This window comes from Bubalus kerabau, chromosome 9 (assembly GCF_029407905.1).
Source record: "Bubalus kerabau isolate K-KA32 ecotype Philippines breed swamp buffalo chromosome 9, PCC_UOA_SB_1v2, whole genome shotgun sequence".
NCBI classification, from domain to species: domain Eukaryota; kingdom Metazoa; phylum Chordata; class Mammalia; order Artiodactyla; family Bovidae; genus Bubalus; species Bubalus kerabau.
Genome location: NC_073632.1, coordinates 70,514,889 through 70,537,061, shown reverse-complemented (window position 1 = coordinate 70,537,061; position 22,173 = coordinate 70,514,889). Strand labels below are relative to the sequence as shown.

The 22,173-nt window shown below is 35.7% G+C and overlaps 1 protein-coding gene across 6 annotated transcripts in view; it reads left to right on the top strand.

Annotated features, from left to right (window-relative positions):
* The window catches only part of ZNF292 (zinc finger protein 292), a 111,400-nt gene that overhangs the window by 75,669 nt on the left and 13,558 nt on the right, over positions 1-22,173 (top strand). For 5 of the 6 annotated variants that reach the window (XM_055535549.1, XM_055535548.1, XM_055535550.1 and 2 more), the window contains 3 exons: positions 4,058-4,194; positions 5,982-6,123; positions 10,537-20,381. In XM_055535549.1, coding sequence (XP_055391524.1) covers positions 4,058-4,194; positions 5,982-6,123; positions 10,537-17,679 — 7,422 coding nt within the window. In that variant the 3' untranslated portion in view covers positions 17,680-20,381. Of the gene's footprint in view, positions 1-3,490; positions 3,581-4,057; positions 4,195-5,981; positions 6,124-10,536; positions 20,382-22,173 lie in introns of all 6 variants that reach the window. The other variant, XM_055535552.1, reaches the window with a different exon arrangement.

The following is a 22,173-nucleotide window of genomic DNA, read 5'->3' as shown; positions in this document are numbered from 1 at the left end:
CCACCCAGAAGCAAAACTAGATCACATACTGTAGAACAGAACAGGATATGTGTAAGTCTAACAACATTTCTTGTTAGAAATCCCTTTTCACTTAAGAGATTGTTTGATTATTCATTTATTTTTCTATTAGAAACATGTTGAAACTGACTCTTCATTGTTCCAAGTGAAGTAAATTATGTCATCACTTCTGCCCCAGGGAAAGTAATCACTTTGGAGCAATTGTCCAAACATTGCCCCCTTCGAAAGAGGAATGCTCTCTCCCTCACATGACCCACTTGAAACATTTTCTTTTTTTTTTTTTTTAAATTTTATTTTATTTTTAAACTTAACATAACTGTATTAGATTTGCCAAATATCAAAATGAATCCGCCACAGGTACACATGTGTTCCCCATCCTGAACCCTCCTCCCTCCTCCCTCCCCATTCCATCCCTCTGGGTCGTCCCAGTGCACCAGCCCCAAGCATCCAGTATCGTGCATCGAACCTGGACTGGCAAGAAACATTTTCTTTACCTATATGGTTCTTGTAAACATTTGCGGTTTTTACCCATTCCTTAGAGTAGGTGGGAATAGATATTGGAAAGAGTCAACCATGACCTGGACCTATAGTCTGTGTCCAGATGAGCCAGTAAGCAAGGAATTGACTATTTCTCAGGACCCTTCCACTGTGATAGAAATAACAGCTAGCCCTGGTGGATGGCCGAGGAATGAGGCTGAGAGAGACCAGTGTTTATCTGGCTTCTCTTGAAGGACTGGGCTTTGGCCTGGGTTCTTGGTGTCAATATAAAAATGAAGTTAGAAGTGTTTATGTTATATTCAGTATTTCTATTGGTTTTGTTGTCAAAATAAACATAAAAGTAAAATCTTCTACTTTGTCTCTCTCTGTTATTTCCCATTTGACCCAAGTAATCATTAAATGTGAAATTTTTTTATTTCTAATATTTTTACATAGAAACATACTTTAAACATGCACACATCCTGGCTGCTAGGCACTTTTCCTGCTCTTAGTATGGACATCTTTCCATGTCATTTCTTTATAAATCAACCTCATTCCTTCTTCTGGCTGCATAATTCCATAGTATAGGTTTGTAATTAATATTTTAGTCAAACTAGAGAACATTTAAATTGTTGCCTGGTACTTATTGATAGATCCTTTCATTCTTCTTGGGAGTGCACTGGTGGGGTAAATTTCTATAAGTAGAATTGCTGAATCAGAGAACCTACACATCTTAAATAGGGCCATGCTACCATCCCCCCCCCCCAAAAAAAAAGATTATATGAGTTATGCTCCCATAAACAGTATATGAAATTTTTTATTCCTTAACACTATAGAGTATTTATCTTTTAAATCTAGCTTAAGATTTTGCTATTCTGAGAGTTTAAAAAAACAAACAGTAGCTAATTATTTTAGTGTAACAGGTTTACCATTTAAGTCCTTTTCTGGATGGAGGAAAGCAGTTTTATTTTGATAAGCAAAAAGCTTCTCCTGAAATGTGTTCAAGCCCATACATTTTAAAAGTGCACTTGGTGAATGTATGTGAAATATGAAGTGTTCTGTATATTTTGAGTATCTGGCAGAAAGCCATATTAAAACATAAAAGTCATTATTTGCAGTTTTGAAATAATTTTTACACTTTACAAAGGGATTTAGAAAAGTATATCTTTAACAAACAGATCATGCTAATTGACTTTTAAGTGTTTTATTCATATTTTTAAATTTTCTAGTGTTAAATTTTTGGTCATTTTTTCAAAGCAATACAGAGTAGATATTTGTAACACATAAATAGTCCCTATATTGGTAATATATTGATAGTCCTTACTTTATGCTGCCTTGGATTATGAAAAATAGTTCTTGCTCATTGATGACTAAAGTTGACCTATGTTTCACTTGCACAGTTTTAATTCAGCCATTGATTAGGTTTCATTTTCTCTGTAGTGTCCTATCTTTTTTTTCAAGTGGAGTATCTATATTAGGGAAATAAAGGCTATCGAATAGTGCATAGTAAAAATTGCTTCCATAGCATACCAATAAAAAGTGTGTAATTAAATATAGCAGATGTTTCAGTTAGTATGTTATGTATTTGTGGATTTATAGTTATTTGTTGTTGTTTGTTTATAGTACTTTTGTTGTTTTTATATTTTACATGGATACATGTTTTATTATTAAGTGTAAGCTAATACAGATAATATCCTTGGAAAAACTAATTTATTACATTTTGCATTATCTAACCATTCAGTAAGAACACCTTAGGTTTTTAAAACACATGAAAATTTGATTCAAAATAAATTAGACTTTCATGATGTACGAATTTTTTAAAATTGAACTTGTAAAATCAGCATTGATCAATGAAGACCCTCAATGTGCTTATGCAATATGCTTGTGTAGAAGTCTAGAAAAAGCACAGACTCTGAAGCTAGATCTGGGTTGAAATCTTGACTGCTGATTAAGCACGCAGCTTTGAGCAAGTAACTTAATTCTCTAAGCCTTGTCTCTAAAAAGAAAGAGTATTAGTTAAAAAAAAAAAAAAATAGTAATAGTATTTACCAGGCAAGCCATTGTGTTGGTTTAGCAATGCTGTTCCTGAAGAAACTGACACAAATAAATGAATAGTAGAGTAGCTGCTATTTGTTATTATTACTGACATCTTAATGTATAAAATGTTACTAATACCTATCTAGTAGAAAAATTATGATTAATAATTATATACATGTATAAGATGTCTAACAATACATTTAACTTATTGTAGGTATTTGAAAATACTAATTGTATAAATATATATTGTTCAGCCCTTTTTGTGTTTGTTTACATAGGGTTCCTTATAGATAAAGATCTATACAAAAGAGGCAGACACAGGAATAATGGAAAAAGTACTGTGCCAAGGAATTCCAGGATTTGGGTTTTAGTCATAACTCTTATACTAACTTCATATTTACTTTAAGAAGTGATTGTTGTTAAACACATAGATTCAGAGTTGGGTCTTAGTGTTTTCTAGCTTGATTTACTGTGTAAAATGGAACTTCTGAATCTGTCCCCTTGCAGTCTTTATCCTTGTTGTCAAAGATCAAACCTCAGGATTACCCCATTTCCATTCACACACTTGTTTAATTCTAAACACCTTACATTTTACACACAGACACACACAAACACACACACTTTTCCTGTACTCAGAAATTAATGAGGAGACACAGAGATTAACAGAGAGATGTATAGTTAGCTCTGTGGTACATGGGTGCTAATGGTTTGTATTGATCTTCAATTCTTTTTGCCACTTGACAGTTGTACCATGTTAATTCTGTGGAACACCAGTGATTTGGGATTGTATGCTCTTTGTCACATCTTTATCTTAAAGCAAATACTTTTAGAGATCATACGTAAATTCTGATTGTTTTATGTAGTAAATCATTGTAGTAGAGATAATAAATTTTAATTTTTAAAAAATAAGCAATAGATGTAAGTGCATAATTAAATGAAGCAAGTTGCCTTCATCTAGGTTATACTTATGCATGCATGACTTGACAAGCTTTGAGATGGAATGAATATATATGAAAAGAAAAATAATGGAGATTTATAGAAAACTGAGGTGAGCTTCATTTAAAAGTGGTATAGCTACATAAAATGTTTCATGTTTTATTTTATTCCCTCTGATGAATAGACACTTTGTTTTTTAGTCTATATCCAGTAAATGTTTGTCTTTTTGTTCATTCTAATGCTTTTTAAATTACTGGATAAAGGGGAAAAAATACAAGTAGCAGCTTTTCTTTTTCAGTATTATAGACCTGATTTAATGGGTAGAGGTTGCTTATAATTAGCATTAGTTATTTACATATAAATGAATAGTTGTAAAGGTCTTGAAAATCATTGGTTCTCTGACTTGAATAAAGATTATTTTTTTAAACAGTAGCCCAGTCATGACAAATTATGAATTGCTAATTTATGAGTTAATGAGGTTTTGCCAAAGAAAATGATCTGTACATATTAATAAAAATTGTAAAGTATATTACTATATATTCTAACATAAAACCATTTTATGGCATATTTCTGTATCCTTTCTCTGTAGATTTCAGAAGTTGATTGCAAAGATGCCCTAGAAATGATCTGTAACTTAGAATCTGAGGGTGATGAAAAAAGTGCTCTTGTCTTATGTACTGCATTTTTATCACGTCAGCTTCAACAGGGAGATATGTACTGTGCTTGGTGAGTTGATTTTCTTTTGAAAAGAGAAGGTTGTTAAATAAGATTACAGATAGGTTGTGCAGATACCTTAAGAACATATTTTTAAAAGTCTTTTTAGTGTTACCAAGACAAAAAAGCTTATTTTCAGATACTGTATGCTGTGTAAACTGATTATCGAGTAGTTCATATTATAACTTTAAAAATTTTTTATATTAAGAGACCACACAATTCCTTAGTATACCAGTAATGATCATATAATGATGAGTTATAATTAGGAAAATTTTAAATTTTGGAAGATGAAAGAAGGGCTTATTTTATTTAATGCTACAATAAAAATGTTTTCGGCTATGTAAGGCACCTTTAATTTAATGTATGTATTGTTCTTTTGCATATTGCATACTTTTTGCTATTAATGCATAACTAGGTGCTAGTCATTAATGTGTAGAAATACAGTTAATTTACCCACTTACGAGGTGTCATTCTATTAATACTTCACTAAATTCTTCAATACACATTTCTTCATATGGTACATTCCCTAGTGTGCAAACCTGTTAAATATATCATCTTTGGGGAGGATACAGATAGCAGGGATAATTACTTCAGTTAAATCAAAAAACTTAAGATCAGCTGTCTTAAGTTGGTGTTAGCTCAAACTGGCGATTTATCTGGTCAGTCGACTGTATTATTAGTCTTCAGTGTTGTGCTTGTATTGTGGAAACACAAAAGAAAATTTAGTGTACAACATTCTGAAATTTAAGAATATTTACCTGAATTGTGAGGGTGAGCTCATGGTAGGAAGTGGCAGTACAGGGAATTGAGTTGAGATAGAAAAATCAACTAGAAAGCCTGTAAGTAGTTCAGCTGGGAAGTTAGGAAAGTTTCCTGTGGATATGGGGTGAGGTGAGAGAAATGTTTGAAGAGACTGATAGATAGGGTCAGTAATAATGATGTGTTAAATTAGAAGGGCAGTGAACCAAAAAGAATGTTAATTATCCTTTTCATGTATTAACTTTCAGGTTTCAGGAGAGATCAAAGTGGGGAATTCTTAGAAAAAACTAAAGAGGTAAAAGTGGTCAAAACTAGAGAGACAGATTTTGAAGTCCTCAGTATGCAGGTTAAAATCCAGTAGATGAGCGGGTTATTCAAGTGGATGGTGAAAAGGGCAAAGTTTCTAGGACTGGAAACTGAGGAGCTAATTGGAAAGGCCTGTATGGAGAATACTTGAAGTAGCAAAGATTTGTGTGGAAGTTAACTGTGGAGGACAGAGAGAAATAGGATGATAGGTAAAAAGGTGGAAAATTTCTCAGTTCAGTAGGGTTATTTTCTAACTGTGGTAGCACAGAGCAGTTATTTTCTTCTGGGTTCTATGTCATCATTGATTCTTAACATTATCTAATAATAAATTATTAGAAGATAAAAATTAAATGCTTTTTAAAAATCATTTTGCCATTGATGCATTTTATATATACACATGTATTTTGCATTTCTTATTACTTTTAAAGTTCAGATGTGGTGTGTGTATCTTGGTTAAATGTCAGGTATGTATCTTATTTAAATGTCAGGTGCTTTCCTAGTAAAAGGTAGTGAGTGCTTCTTTGAGATTGAAAAATCTTAATAAAATGATAAATCATATCTTGATTTTATTTAATAAGTCTCTAGAAAATTGAGAGTCTTTTTCTTTTAAACCTCATTCCACATATAGCTTTAGAATCTGAAACTAGTTTTAATTTCAAATGTAATTACTAGACTAAGTTCATGATTTTACATTGCACCTCCAACTTACTTTTTTACTTTTTTTTTCTTTTTAGGGAACTCACTCTCTTTTGGAGTAAATTACAGCAGAGAGTAGAACCATCTATTCAAGTGTACCTAGAAAGGTGTCGTCAACTTTCTTTGTTAACCAAGACAGTATATCACATTTTCTTCCTGATTAAAGTTATTAATTCAGAGGTAAGAATGATCAAGGTATCTTAATTTCAGATATGTAAATTACACATTTAATATGTGGACTTCCAGTGACTTTTATTTCATTTAATGCTTTGAACATTGATTTTCTTATTAGTCCTTAATTTTACTTGATACAGAGAAACTTAAAAATGCAAATAAGAGCCAGGGGCTTGCTCTTAGCCCAAAGACAAGCAATGTATACATAATACTCATATTTTATCATTCCACGGTTTTTCTTCTAGGTGTTACGCTGTTTTGATAATTTGGTTCTGTGTAAATTTAGAAAGTGTAAAAAGAAATACAGCTTCCTTTGCTTGCCATCTGGCAGACTACAGTATCTAAAATTCCTTCTTCTACAAAAGACCAAGAAATACTTGATGAAATAAACCATTGTTCTTAGTGCTTAGCAGCTTAATTACAAGAATAGTAGAGAATTCCCTAGGCTCAAAAAGAAGAATCTAAAAACTGGAGTAGAAACTTTGAGCTGAGGCTAGGGTTCTCTTAACCTGCTGGGGAGTGGGGTGTGTTAGAACTTGGAGCGGCTAAGGGGTTTGAACTTTTATATCCACACAGGGATAAGAGATAGAATCTTGGGCCCTTTTAAGTTGGAGATTTAGAACTGAGTTCCATGTCCCCCACCTCCTCTCCACTAACTTGTAAAATACTACAATTTCATGGCAAAGTGAACTAGGAAAATATTACTTGAACACAGATGATGGTCAGGAACCTTGTACGTGTCCATCTGGACTATGGGTCAGAGAAGGAAAATATTTTCCCTAATAAATTGTAACCATAGGTCTGCCCTCACACAGATTTAGGGTCCACATTTACCCTACACTATAACCAGGAATCCCCACATCAAGTGAGTGTCAGGGAAGAAGACCTTTTCCTCTTCATTTCCTTCTTAGTTATGTTGGTTGTTCTAAGAATTAAACAGACATGGGGCAGATTAACAGGAGAACACCAAGCAAAAGTTTAATAACAGATATACATAGGAGAAGCCCAGGAAAACTAAGAAGCTCGCCAAAATGGCCAAAATCCTCACCTTAAATACCACTTTCAGTTAAAGACAAAGAGAGGATGTTGGGAGTAGCGGTTTGGGCCTTCAGAGCAAAAGGAGGCAGTTCACATGGAAATGGAAAAGCAAGTGCTTGTTGGGTCCTGCAGAGACAAGGGGACACAGTGGACTCTGATCTCCAGGCCCTGTAGAGTCTCCTCTACCATGCCCAACCCATGTTCTTTGCAGATACATCTGGGATAGCTCTGTTACAGGAACAGGCCCTTTTTCTAAATTCTTTTAGTTGATAAAGAGGAGTTTTGGGGGGTAACAAGAAAAACCTTCTTAGTCTTCTGTTTCTTAAACAATCAGCCTAAAATAATCCTCCTGTCAAAGAGACACATTTTGGGGTGGTAGAGTTTGCTCCCCTACGTAAATAATATTTGAAAAGGTAAGCGTGAAGTCCTGGGCTGGTAAATGCCTAGTATCCCTGGCAGAAGCAAATTGAAGAACTACTTTGGAGGAACATACCTTCAATACATGATTCTTTGATAAAGTTCTTCTCAAGATAGGTTCACCATCAAGATTTACAATGAAAATGTCATCCATGGGCAGTTTTTGAGGAGAGAACTAACAGTAGGATTAAACTTTTTAAAGGATAAAAAGTATATAAATTACATATATTTAAAGACATAATTTAATCATCAATATCTATTAAGCATACAAAACAATCCAACATGAATGAATTTCAGTAGACAGAATGATGGAGTCATTTGCTTAATTCTTTAAATACAGTCTGATAAATCTATAAAATACATATATTTAAAGATATAAAATAAGGAATGAAAGTATGAAAAAGAGAGAGAGGTCCTATAAAATGACCAGGCAGATTTTTAAAAAGAGTCAAAAGAACTTTTAGAAATACAAAAACATAATCATAGACATGAAAACAATAGATGGATTAAACAGTACATTAGACAAAATTCTAAAGGGAAGTGATAACAGATTGCATATGTGTTTCCATTCATTTACTAGCAAAAATCAGAATCCAGCTTTTACAAAACTAATTTCTTTTGTAATAGTAATCCTTGTAGGAATGCATTTGGTTTCCACTTTAAAAGTACACAAAACACAGTTTCCAAAGGTGCTACCACTGTGTGGGATGGGATGCCAAACAGGTCTTAGGGATCCTTGAAAGCTAGGATGTAGCATGACATGAAGTATTTGTATGTATAATTTTATTTTTGAAAGTAGGGTCCGGCAGACATTCTTACTGTCTTTGATCTTTTAAGATCTATATTTGGTCAGTAAATCTTACATGTATCTTTTGCTTTTTTTTTTCTCCTGAAATAACTTCTCTTCATTTTCAGGATTAAAGAACAGGGATGAACAGTAAAGGAAAGAACAGTAAAGAACAGGAATGTTTATCTGGTGTACCCCTTTCCCCTTTGTACCTCAAAACTCTAGGAGTTGTTGAGAATTATTGCCCAGCTACTCACATAATGACTTAAAATAATTATTTCCTTCTTAAACTGTAATTGAGATCTGTAAAGAAAATGGAGCGAATAACTTAGTTCATCATTTTATTTATTATTTCCTAGACCCCTGCAGACAAAGAGTTGAAAAAATAAAGCCCTACCCTTAAGGACCTCATTTTTGCCAAGACACATTACCAGTTGCTTTGTAATGTGTCTTTCTCTAATAGTGGAATATCAAGACTCCTGAGAGGGAAAGAGCACATGGCTTAGCAGAGTCTCTGGTATAGAGTAGGTGCTGAGTGAAGAAAGAAGAGGGCCCTCTAACCCATTTACCTATTAGACTCTCAAGTAGTGTTGGTCAAAGTTCCTAGTAACCAAAAAAGCATGAAAAGTAGTTTAAAGAAAAAAACTGTTTTCTCCTCTGTTCGCTACTCACTAAGTGCTTCTGAGCACCACGTGTGTGATTTTTTTCCTACACTAAGTACTCCTCTGATTCTCCAGACACCAGTTCAGTGTTCTATAATTTAACTCAGTTCTGACACTGTTCACCTACCTCAATCTCTACTCAACTCTAAAGATAGTTGTCATATAACCAGTTTATGAATTGAATATTACCTGTAAACTTAATCATCAGTCACACATACACAGAATGATAAAAAACTCACAAGAACAAAAATTTTGATACTGTTTTGTTGGCCTTATTTGTTAAGGTTTCAAATTGATTTACATCATTAAGATGGCCAGTTCAGTTTCTCAGCCTGTTTCGCTCACTCTCCTTTTGGCCCACAAATCTAAGCTTCCCTTTCAGTAAAATATTTTGTTTTCTTAACCTGTGAAAATACAAATCCTTTCAGCTCTTTTGAACTTCTTTTGACTTCCTTGCCCTTTGGTCTGAAGCACACATATTTCATTACCCTGGATGTGGCCACATCTTGTGACTGGCTTATTTTTCAATTGTTTGTTCTCTTTTAGCCTTTTAAAACCCATTTTTATCTCTTCATATATTTTTCAAATGACTCTTACCTGTGTTACTGCTATATTATCATAATAGTTCAAGATGCTAATTCAAAAGGATAAAAGGTTTGTTGTGTCTTCTGCTATTCCTTATTCTTAGGATGTTCCAGTCATGAGGTAGGTTATTTGGCATTCAATTTTGGGCTTCCCTCGTGGCTCAGCTGGTAAAGAATCCTCTTGCAATGCAGGAGACCTGGGTTCAGTCCCTGGGTTGGGAAGCTCCCCTGGAGAAGGGAAAGGCTACCCACTGCATCCAGTATCCTGGCCTGGAGAATTCCATGGACTGTATAGTCCATGGGGTCGCAAAGGACATGACTGAGCAACTTTCACTTCACTTCACTTTATGATCAAATTAGGATTCCCAGTATTAAAAAAAGAACTTTATTCTCAAATGTGAGAATCTCTTTTCATTGCTAATGAGTTAGGAATATGGGGACATTCTCAGTTTTATAACTGAACTAAGAGGGTTGTTGTTTTCAGAAGGATTGTAAATACAAACTTAGGAAATGAAATTTGCGATAAAGTTAATGATGTTTCTTGATCACTTACTATGTGCCAGACGTGATACTTTAGATCCATGATATCTATTAACGTTCACAGCAGTTTGATTAAGTTTAAGTGCTGTTTTGATCTCTTATTTTATATTGTGATATAAAAGATCAGAGAAGTTAAATAACTTCCAAATTTGCTGGGCCATTACATGATTTTATACTCATGTCTTAGCTACCAATGTTTATGTTTTTTGCTATTCTCTACAGCTCATTTCACACACACACACCACAGCCACGATGCTTGGGAGGGGTTATCTTCATAGATGGTCTATTGCAAAATCTGAGAAAACAAACCTCAGTTTTAAAATTACTAAATTCACAAATCTGCATTGATGAGTGTAAATTAAGGTAACATTTCTTGCTTGCTTGTTCACAGACTGAAGGAGCTGGACTTGCCACTTGTATAGAGCTGTGTGTAAAAGCTCTTCGCCTGGAATCTACAGAAAACACTGAAGTGAAAATATCTATCTGCAAGACCATTTCATGCTTGTTGCCTGATGATCTGGAAGTTAAACGTGCTTGTCAACTGAGTGAATTTCTTATTGAGCCTACAGTAGATGCATATTATGCTGTGGAAATGTTGTATAACCAGCCAGACCAGAAATATGATGAAGAGAATCTTCCAATACCAAATTCTCTACGCTGTGAGCTCTTACTTGTATTGAAAACTCAGTGGCCCTTTGATCCAGAATTCTGGGATTGGAAAACTTTAAAACGACAGTGTCTGGCATTAATGGGAGAAGAAGCATCCATTGTGTCTTCAATAGATGAATTAAATGACAGTGAGGTTTATGAGAAAGTAGCAGACTACCAGGAAGATAGTAAAGACACTTCTGTGAATGGTGGAATTGGTGCTAATTCTGGCCTTAGAGACATTTGTGATGAAAAGCAGAAAAAGAGAGAGATAAAACAGTTAAGAGAGAGGGGATTTATATCAGCTCGGTTCAGGAATTGGCAAGCCTACATGCAGTATTGTGTGCTATGTGACAAAGAGTTCCTTGGTCATCGAATAGTACGACATGCTCAAAAGCATTACAAAGATGGGATTTACAGTTGCCCCATATGTGCAAAGAACTTTAATTCTAAAGAAACTTTTGTCCCTCACGTCACGTTGCATGTTAAACAATCAAGTAAAGAGAGACTGGCAGCTATGAAACCATTAAGAAGGTTGGGAAGGCCTCCTAAGATCACAGCTACCAACGAGAATCAGAAGACAAATGCTGTGGCCAAGCAGGAGCAGCGGCCGATCAAGAAGAACAGTCTCTATTCCACAGATTTCATAGTGTTTAATGACAATGACGGCTCAGATGATGAAACTGACGACAAAGACAAATCTTACGAGCCAGAGGTGATCCCAGTCCAGAAACCAGTACCTGTTAATGAGTTCAATTGTCCTGTCACTTTTTGTAAAAAGGGCTTTAAGTACTTTAAAAATTTAATTGCTCACGTAAAGGGACATAAGGATAATGAAGATGCCAAGCGCTTTCTTGAAATGCAAAGCAAAAAAGTTATTTGCCAGTACTGTAGGCGGCATTTTGTAAGTGTTACTCATCTCAATGATCACTTACAAATGCACTGTGGCAGTAAACCATACATCTGTATACAAATGAAGTGTAAGGCTGGTTTTAACAGCTATGCGGAGCTCTTAACCCACCGAAAGGAACATCAAGTCTTTAGAGCAAAGTGCATGTTTCCTAAATGTGGTCGAATTTTTTCAGAAGCTTATTTACTGTATGACCATGAAGCACAGCATTATAATACCTACACGTGTAAGTTCACAGGTTGTGGTAAAGTTTACCGTTCTCAGAGTGAGCTTGAAAAGCATCTGGAAGATCACAATAAGCCTGAAGAAGTGCTGCCTCCTGAAGACCAACTTAATTCAGCCAGAGATTCTGTTCAGCCTTCCAGAGTAAATCAGAGTACAGAAGGGAATGCTGAGAAGGAAAGATCCATGCTTCCTTCAGAAAATAGTGCTGAAAACACCATCCCAGCTGATAGAAGTGGTGCTTGGGATAAAAGCAAGGCAGAATCACCTGTGACCAAGCAAGACCAGATTTCTGCTTCGGAGCTTGGGCAGGCTGATGGACCACTGCCAAATGGTTTGGGAAACGCTGCTCCTACTCCTCTGCTTCAGGCCAGTGAAGTAGCCGTGTCCATTAAGGTGTCCCTCAATCAGGGGATCGAGGAGAACTTTGGAAAGCAAGAAAACTCGACTGTGGAAAGCACTGGTGAATCACTGGTCACAAACTTACATATACCAGTTGAAAATGCTTATAATGATTTGTGTCACACGGATTTCCAAGAGAGAAAGGAACAGGATTGTTTTAATGAAACCCAGATTACTCAGAATTCTTTAGTGGCCTCAGAAGCCCTCAAGATAGACGGCATGACCACACAAAACTTAGAAAGACAAGTGAGCAACCTGATGACCTTTTCTGTGCAAAACCAGGCAGGGTTTCAGAACAGTTTGCCAACTCCCAAGTTTGAATGTGGAGGTAATGTTAAAACGTCATCCAGTCTTTATAATTTACCTCTGAAGACGCTGGAAAGTATCACATTTGTTCCACCACAGCCCAGCCTCAGTAATTCTTTAGGAACTCCATCAGTGCCTCCAAAAGCGCCAGTTCAGAAATTCAGTTGCCAGGTTGAGGGATGTACTCGAACCTACAACTCTTCACAGAGTATTGGGAAACACATGAAGACAGCACACCCCGACCAGTATGCAGCATTCAAAATGCAGCGCAAAAGCAAAAGGGGCCAGAAAGCTAACAATTTAAATACACCAAATAATGGAAAGTTTGTTTATTTTTTGCCATCGCAGGTGAGCAGCTCTAATAATGCGTTTTTTACACCACAGACCAAAGCCAGTGGGACTCCTGCCTGTTCTCCTCAGTTGCAGCATGTCTCATCATCCATTTTCCCAGCTCATCTAGCGAGTGTGTCAGCTCCACTGTTGCCCTCGGTGGAAAGTGTCATAAATCCAAGTATACCTTCTCAGGATAAAAACGAACAAGGTGGTGGTCTGTTATGTTCCCAGATGGAGACTTTATCTAGCACCACCTTGCCAGCACAAATGGAAGACCTAACCAAAACGGTTTTGCCTTTGAATATCGACAGCGGCTCAGATCCTTTCCTTCCGTTACCTGCAGAAAGCAGCTCAGTGTCTCTCTTCCCTTCACCAGCAGACAGTGGGACTAACTCTGTTTTCTCCCAACTGGAAAATAATACAAGTCATTTTTCTTCACAGATCGAAGGAAATGCCAATTCCTCCTTTCTAAAGGGAGGGAATGGTGAGAATGCAGTTTTTCCTTCACAAGTCAGTGTTGCAAATGACTTCAGTGGCACTGGTGCCCAACAGCCTGGACCAGAAAAAGTGAAAAAAGACCGCGGGCGGGGCCCAAATGGGAAGGAAAGAAAACCTAAGCACAACAAAAGGGCTAAATGGCCGGCAATCATCAGAGATGGGAAATTTATCTGTAGCAGGTGTTACAGGGCTTTCACTAACCCCAGATCTCTGGGTGGACACTTGTCTAAGCGATCTTACTGTAAACCACTGGATGGAGCAGAAATTGCTCAAGAACTTCTACAGAATAATGGGCAGCCTTCTCTTCTTGCCAGCATGATTCTCTCCACAAATGCCGTGAACTTGCAGCAGCCACAACAGTCTACATTCAGTGCAGAAGCATGTTTTAAAGATCCAGCATTCCTGCAACTTCTTGCTGCCGAAAACCGCTCCTCAACATTTTTACCAAATACATTTCCTCGGACTGCTGTGACTAGCTTTAATACAAGTGTTAGTCAAGAGGGGAGCGAAATCATTAAACAGGCTTTGGAAACTGCTGGCATTCCCAGTACATTTGAGGGTGCCGATGTGCTCTCTCACGTCCCCACAGGTTGTGTCTCTGACACAGCACAAGTAAACACAACAGTGATGCCAAATCCACCTGTGCCAACCCTGCTGCAGACAGTGTGCCACCCAAGCCCCGTGTTGACAGACCAGAATGGGACACCAAACCCCAAAACTTCCTCCATTGAGGAATGCAGCAGTTTGCCTGTTTTTCCAACAAACGACTTACTACTAAAGACTGTTGAAAATGGTTTGTGTTCTAGTTCATTCCCTAATTCTAGCGGGCCATCACAAAATTTTACCAGTAGCAGTTCTCGTGTTTCAGTTATAAGTGGTCCTCAGAACACAAGGTCTAGTCATTTAAATAAGAAGGGAAACAGTGCTTCTAAGAGAAGAAAGAAAGTTACTCCTCCACTAATTGCCCCTAATACTCCCCAAAACTTGGTAACGAGTGACTTAACAGCAATGGGACTTATAGCAAAGAGTATTGAAATACCAACTACTAACCTTCATTCCACTGTAATTCCCAATTGTGAACCTCAGGGTTTGGTGGAAAATCTAACACAAAAATTAAATAATGTTGACAATCAGTTGTTTATGACTGATGTGAAAGAAAACTTCAAAACCAGTCTTGAGTCCCATACAGTGTTAGCTCCTTTAACATTAAAAACTGAAAATGGTGATTCCCAAATGATGGCTTTGAATTCATGCACACCTTCAATAAATTCTGACTTGCAGATCTCTGAAGACAATGTCATACAAAACTTTGAAAAGACTCTTGAAATTATTAAAAGTGCTATGAATTCTCAGATACTTGAGGTAAAAAATGGATCTCAGGGTATTGGTGAAACATCACAGAATGCTCAAATAAATTATAACATTCAGCTTCCTTCAGTAAACACTGTACAAAATAACAAGTTATCTGAGTCGTCTCAGTTTTCCTCCTTCATAGGTGTCATGCCAACAAAAAGTAACATTCCTCAGTCTGAAGTATTACATAAGGAGGATCAAATACAGGAGATTTTAGAAGGCTTACAGAAATTAAAATTAGAAAATGACCTGTCCACTCCAGCACCCCAGTGTGTACTGATAAATACATCAGTGACACTGACTCCCACTCCTGTGAAATCAATTCCAAATGTCACAGTTGTTCAGCCAATTTCTGAAATTATAAGCAACATTCAGTTTAATGACAGAGTTAATAAACCCTTTGTGTGTCAAAACCAAGGCTGTAATTACAGTGCTATGACAAAAGATGCGCTGTTTAAGCACTATGGTAAAATTCATCAGTACACTCCAGAGATGATTCTTGAAATTAAGAAGAATCAGTTGAAATTTGCTCCATTTAAATGTGTAGTACCTACATGTACGAAGACATTTACAAGAAATTCTAATCTTCGGGCACACTGTCAGTTGGTACATCATTTTACAACAGAAGAAATGGTCAAATTAAAAATAAAAAGACCTTATGGAAGAAAGTCTCAGAGTGAAAATTCATCAGCCCCACGAATTACACAAGTGAAAAGACAGCTAGCTCTGACAGAGGAAAATAAAAGGGAATTCCAGCCTGCTTTAGAATTGGGAGCAATGAAAGAAAATACCCTCAGTAATATAGCGGTGATCCCAGAAAAACAACTTCTAGAAAAAAAAAGTCCTGAAAAAACGGAAAGTTCTTCTCAAGTGATTGCAATTACTTCAGAACAGTGTAATACAAATCCTCTCACAAATGTGCAAACCAAAGGACGGAAAGTTAGGAGACATAAAAAAGAAAAGGAGGAGAGGAAACGCAAGAAGCCAGTTTCTCAGTCTCCTGAGTTTCCCACAAGATACAGTCCCTACAGACCTTATCGCTGTGTTCATCAGGGTTGCTTTGCCGCTTTCACAATACAGCAGAACTTAATTCTGCATTACCAGGCTGTGCACAAATCAGATCTACCTGCATTTTCTGCAGAGGTTGAAGAGGAGAGTGAAGCTGGTAAAGAGAGTGAAGAAATTGAAACGAAGCAAACTGTGAAAGAATTTCGATGTCAGGTGAGTGACTGTTCTCGAATTTTCCAAGCAATTACTGGCCTAATACAACACTACATGAAGCTTCACGAGATGTCGCCTGAAGAAATTGAAAGTATGACCGCTTCTGTGGATGTAGGGAAATTTCCATGTGATCAGTCAGAGTGTAAATCTTCATTTACCACATATTTGAACTATGTTGTTCATCTTGAGGCAGACCATGGAATCGGGGCCAGGGGAAGTAAAACTGAAGAAGATGGCATATACAAGTGCGACTGTGAAGGCTGTGACCGAATATATGCAACCCGGTCTAATCTCCTCCGACACATTTTTAATAAGCATAATGACAAACATAAAGCTCATCTCATTCGGCCACGAAGATTAACACCTGGTCAGGAAAATATATCAAGCAAAGCAAACCAAGAAAAGACTAAGTCTAAACACCGGGGAACAAAATACAGATCTGGAAGGGAAGGAGTCAAAATGCCTAAGACCAAACGAAAGAAAAAAAATAATTTGGAAAACAAGACTGCAAAGATTGTGCAGATTGAAGAAAATAAGCCTTACTCGCTGAAACGTGGAAAGCATGTATATTCTATAAAGGCTAGAAACGATGCCTTGTCTGAGTGTACGAGCAGATTTGTCACCCAGTATCCATGTATGATAAAGGGGTGTACGTCGGTTGTTACAAGTGAAAGCAATATAATCAGACATTATAAATGCCATAAATTATCGAAGGCATTTACATCACAACACCGCAATCTCCTCATTGTCTTCAAACGGTGTTGCAGCTCACAATTAAAGGAAGCTTCTGAGCAAGAGGTTGAAAAGAGTGGTGTGAAGGATTCTGACACAAGTGTATCAGAGAGCAATGATAATGCAAGAACAGCTGTAGTTCCACAGAAGGAAGTTGTAAAAAATGAAAAAGATGAAGTGGATGAACTAACAGAATTATTTATTACCAAATTAATAAATGAAGACAACACAAGTGTGGAGACCCAGCCTCAGACCTCTTCAAATGTAAGTAATGATTTTAAGGAAAATAACCCCTGCCAGTCAGAAAAACTAAAAGCAAGTAATTTGAAGAGAGTTAATAAAGAAAAAAATGTCTCCCAAAATAAAAAGAGAAAAGTTGAAAAAGCCGAACCAGCACCAGCAGTTGAATTAAGTAGTATACATAAGGAAGAAGAAACTGCTGTTGCAATTCAAACCACTGAGGAGCACCCTGCGTCTTTTGACTGGAGCTCATTTAAACCAATGGGATTTGAGGTATCATTTCTCAAATTCCTGGAGGAGTCTGCAGTGAAACAGAAGAAAAATACCGACAAAGATCATCCCAATAGTGGGAGTAAAAAAGGATCCCATTCAAATTCAAGAAAAAATGTCGACAAGACTGCTGTGACTAGTGGAAATCATATATGTTCTTGTAAAGAAAGTGAAACTTTTGTACAGTTTGCCAATCCAACACAGCTTCAGTGCAGTGATAATGTAAAAATTGTTTTAGACAAGACTCTGAAAGATTGCACTGAGCTTGTCTTAAAGCAGCTTCAGGAAATGAAACCTACCGTCAGTCTGAAAAAACTTGAAGTACGTTCAAATGATCCAGATGTGTCTGTTATGAAAGACATCAGTATGGGCAAAGCCACAGGGAGAGGGCAGTACTGATAACTGATGTGCTATAAATACATTATTTACAGTTTTATTTTAAATAGGAAGCCATCAAGCATGCTAAAATTGTGAAACCTTTTCGTTATTTTTTGTTGTTGCTGACGTGAATTAACCTGGCCAAAAAAGAAAAAAAAAAAAAAAAACATGACGTTTTGTCATGTAAAACTTTTTTTTATCCCTATGGGACTTGAGGAACAGAATCCATACTTTAGTTACTGTAAATAGTTGAGCTAAACCTCAAATTTCTATCAGCCAGTTGCCCTTTTCATGAACTAAACTGAGTTATCTGTGTGATTGATTTGTCTCACCAGGTCACTGCTCATGTGTAACAGTACTCTTTGTAGATACCTTTTTTTGTATATATTTATTATTGTAAATCATTTGCTGCCACCAGCAGTGTGTAAGTCTAAACTATTAAATGACACGTTTATATTTGGAATTTTAATTTTTAACCAAGTGATCAAGTTTTTAAAACTGTTCTTTTATTGTTTTAAATTAAGAATTTTTTGAACTAAAAACTAGAAACTCTGCCATAGTTCATTGATTTTTTTTTACATAAAACATTTATTTATAAGATGATCTCCCAAAAAAATGTACTTTTCACAGAGTAGGCACATTATATCAGCAACTTGCTCTGCTTTGTAAATTTACCTTCCAGGATTTTTTTGGGTGGTATACATGTGAAATTAAAGCAGATTCTTTAGCAATTTCCTATAGCTACAATTTTTTTTTTCAAAGCTTTCAATTGGATATAGTTACTATGATTCCATGAAATATAATGGGAATGTGAATAAAGGATTTCCTACATCAAAGATTTTAAACATTTGGTATTAAAAAAAAAAAATCCTTTGTGAATGTGATAGAAACTAGTAGTGTGGAGCAGTGTAAATATTTGAGGTGGTGATTTGTGAAGTAGCCCAGTATTGCCTTAAATAAAATCACATTTCATTTCTTGTTTTATACATGTGATCTTATAAAGGTTTTGTTTTTTTCTCCCCCATTTTCTGAGATTTATAGATTGGTGTATAGCTTTAAACTGTATAAACTTTTGTGGAAAGATTTTTTTAAACATTTTTATAAATCTTAAAATTGGTATCATCAAAGTGAGCCCATCTTGTGTTTATAAAATGCAAGAGTTCCTTAAACATTTATAATTACATAGATAAAACACTTTCTATAAGGAAGTTGGATGTTTTGATTTTACTGTTTATAGATGTTAGATTGTACAGATTTGTCTGTATTTTCCTGCCATATCTAATGATACTTTTTTCATTAGATTGGTCTTCCAGAACAGTATTAGTTGTTATAATTGATTATTTTGATTATTCAGTATATAGTTAGCTCTTATAGTTTAGCTTTATTCACCATATTTATACTGTGGATTTATGGCCAGAGATAGAGGTTATTTCAGGAGAGTTTATGAATCTTTATTTGAAGTCCAACTAAAATCAGTACTGGAAACAAAAGAAAACATTCTCTCAAATTTACTTTTGTTTCTGTTTGCCATGAATAGTAGCATTGATTTTTGACTTTGTTTGTTATAAACCAGTTACATTCACAATATTATTGCCTGAGATATTGATGATATTGTGATATGAAAATGTGTATATTCCCTGTGCAACATCAGACTTGGCAGGAAAAATGAAGCACTTAATATTAACTGAAATTGCTGGTACTCTGAATAAATAAGCATGGTCAAGGAGTGAATTATTTTCTTTTGGGAAATATTTTTTTAAGTTTTATTATTAAAATATTATAGTTTTATTTTTAGGGCCAAATGGGGTATATGGAATAGTTGGTTTCACCTCCTTAAGGTTTATTACCAATATGCATAAAACTTGACACATTAAAATCTCTACCCTTTGGTAAGCCCACTGTTATTTATTAAAATAAAAATTGTTCTTATGGGTGATTAATACATGTTTTATTCCTAAATAATAACTTAACTTTGAGTAATTTTAATATTAAATTTTTGTCAACAACTGAATGTTTCCGTACAGTTTTCTTAGAAGTTGACCTAACTCTTAAAGGTAGGCATTTGGCAAACTGCTCTATAGTACAGCAGCAAATAGGTTTATTTCTGATGAATGTAGTGATGAACCTGTTAAGGAAAAATGCCAATGTATTGGGGCTTTTCTTTTGCTCATTAGCTTAAGAAAATTAACCACTAGATGTTTCTGTAATTGTTCTCCTACGTGTCAGTGGGGGAGATTTGCCAACATTGAGTTAATTTTTTTATATTCCAGGTACTGTATGCTAAAACTAATTATGGAATAGTGGGCTTTTTAGCATGGAACAGAAAAATCAAATTATGGTATAAAATAAATAATGAATTTATAGAGCAACAGCATGTTGGTAAAATTTGATACGGAATGTAATGCCTAAGTATTAAAAAAGAATCAAAAAGTATATATTTTTCATGGTATACTTTTCCTCAATGCCTTGTCTTTGAGATATTTTCTTCCCACAGTGTAAATTTACCTAAGCTTTCATCGTTTGAAAAGTGGATTTTTTTTTCCCCTCTTCTAAACCCAGAGAATTTGAATCTTACCAGTCAGAACATGTTATTCAAAATACATCGAGTTAAGTGAAATGTAACGTTTTGAGAATTTTTTCAGCAATGTCAAATTCAGTCAGCATAAGTAAATTATTTTTTTAAACCGCTGGACAGAGAGTTTAACAGGGCAAATTTTGATCAGGTAAGCAAACACAGTTGCTATAGCTATTAAAACTACATAAAAGCTAGAGATATTGAGGAAATGCTCTGTTTTCAGGGCAAAAGATAAGTGGTTATGAGTGTTTATAGAAAGATGAGTCTGGAAAGATCAGTGAGAGGTCAGCAACTGATCAGAGGGGAAAAGGGAATTCTAGGCTGTAGGTAGGGAGTAGCATAGTGCGTTTGCAGTATTAAGGTGGTCAGTGTGGAAACAGGGAGTTGGAGAAGCTGAACCCAAGAGGCAGATGGGCCAGGTCATGAAGGTTCTCGTATGCCATGTTATCTTCACTATGCTTTGATTTGTAAGTGCTTACTGAATGCATTTATGTTGAAAGATCTAATCAGGTACCAATTTTAGAAAGGCAGTTGGTACAGTATAGAGGATAGGTCAGGTAAGTTGGAAGTTAAAAGTTGGGAAACTTGAAATAGTTCAGGCAAAAATTAGTGGGTAGTGTGTGTGATGTCAGTGCATGGGAAGGTGATGGGAGTGATCAGAGAAGTTTTCTAAACTGTATTAGATGTCCTGTTAAAGAACCCAGTGTGTCTTAGCATGTGCAACTTTTGTACAGAAAAGATGTTAAATGTTAAAGTGGGAATTTTTCAGACTTCAGTGATGGTGAAATATAAGATTGACTATAGTTCCCTATGCTATACAGTAAACCTTTGTTTCATATCTATTTTTTAATTAGAAATCTAACATTCTACTCATAGTCTAGTGGAATCAAAATGTCATAATTTTTTAGGAAAAATTAATTATTTTCCTAATACATATATAATGCATTTATATATATATGTATACAAAAGCTTTCCTACTACACTTGATAAAGACTTCAGAAAGATCATAAAAAACAAGAGATGGAAAAGTTGAAAAACAAACTAAATGAAACTGGAGGACTGAATATGAAATAGAAAAAGTAAAACATACTAGATAAAAGATCATTGTGTAGTACAGTTGTTTTTAAACATGACTGCTCATTAGAAACATCTGGAGCTCTGGAGAAAAAAGCAATGCCTGAGCATTTGTATTTTTCAAAAAATTTCAGATAATTCTGATATGCATCTGGATTTTAAAAGGTGATTATAGGTTTTTCTGTTATATCCTAGTTTTGGTGAAAATGTGGTTAGTCACTCAGTTGTGTTTGACTGTTTGCAACCCCATGGATTGTAGCCCGCCAGGCTCCTCTGTCCGTGGGATTCTCCAGGCAAGAACACTGGAGTGGGTTGCCACACCCTCCTCCAGGGTATCTTCCCAACCCAGGGATTGAACCCAGGTCTCCTGCATTGTAGGCAAGTTCGTTACCATTTGAGCCACCACAGAAGCATTTCAGTGAAAATAGAGTTTTATTCTTTTTCTGTTGACCAATCATACAATGGTATTAAGTGAGTTTACATTATTCACTAGAGTAAAAGACGTTTATCAGTTTCATAATCAATAGCCAGACAGAAAAGATAATTGTAAGCCATAATGGGAACATGATTAACATGATAATATAAAATAATTACATATAATTTGGGGAGTCTGAGAGTCATGTGGTAAGTGGAAGTGCATACATGCACATGTTTTCATCTACCCAGCCAGTCTGTGTCTTTCGGTTGATGCATTTAATCCATTTACATTTAAGGTAATTATCCATATGTATGATCCTACTACCGTTTTCTTAATTTTTAATTGTTTTGGGTTTACTTTCTGTAGGTCTTTTCCTTCTCTTGTGTTTCCTGCCTGCCTAGAGAAGTTCCTTTAGTATTTGTTGTAAAGCTGGTTTGGTGGTGCTGAA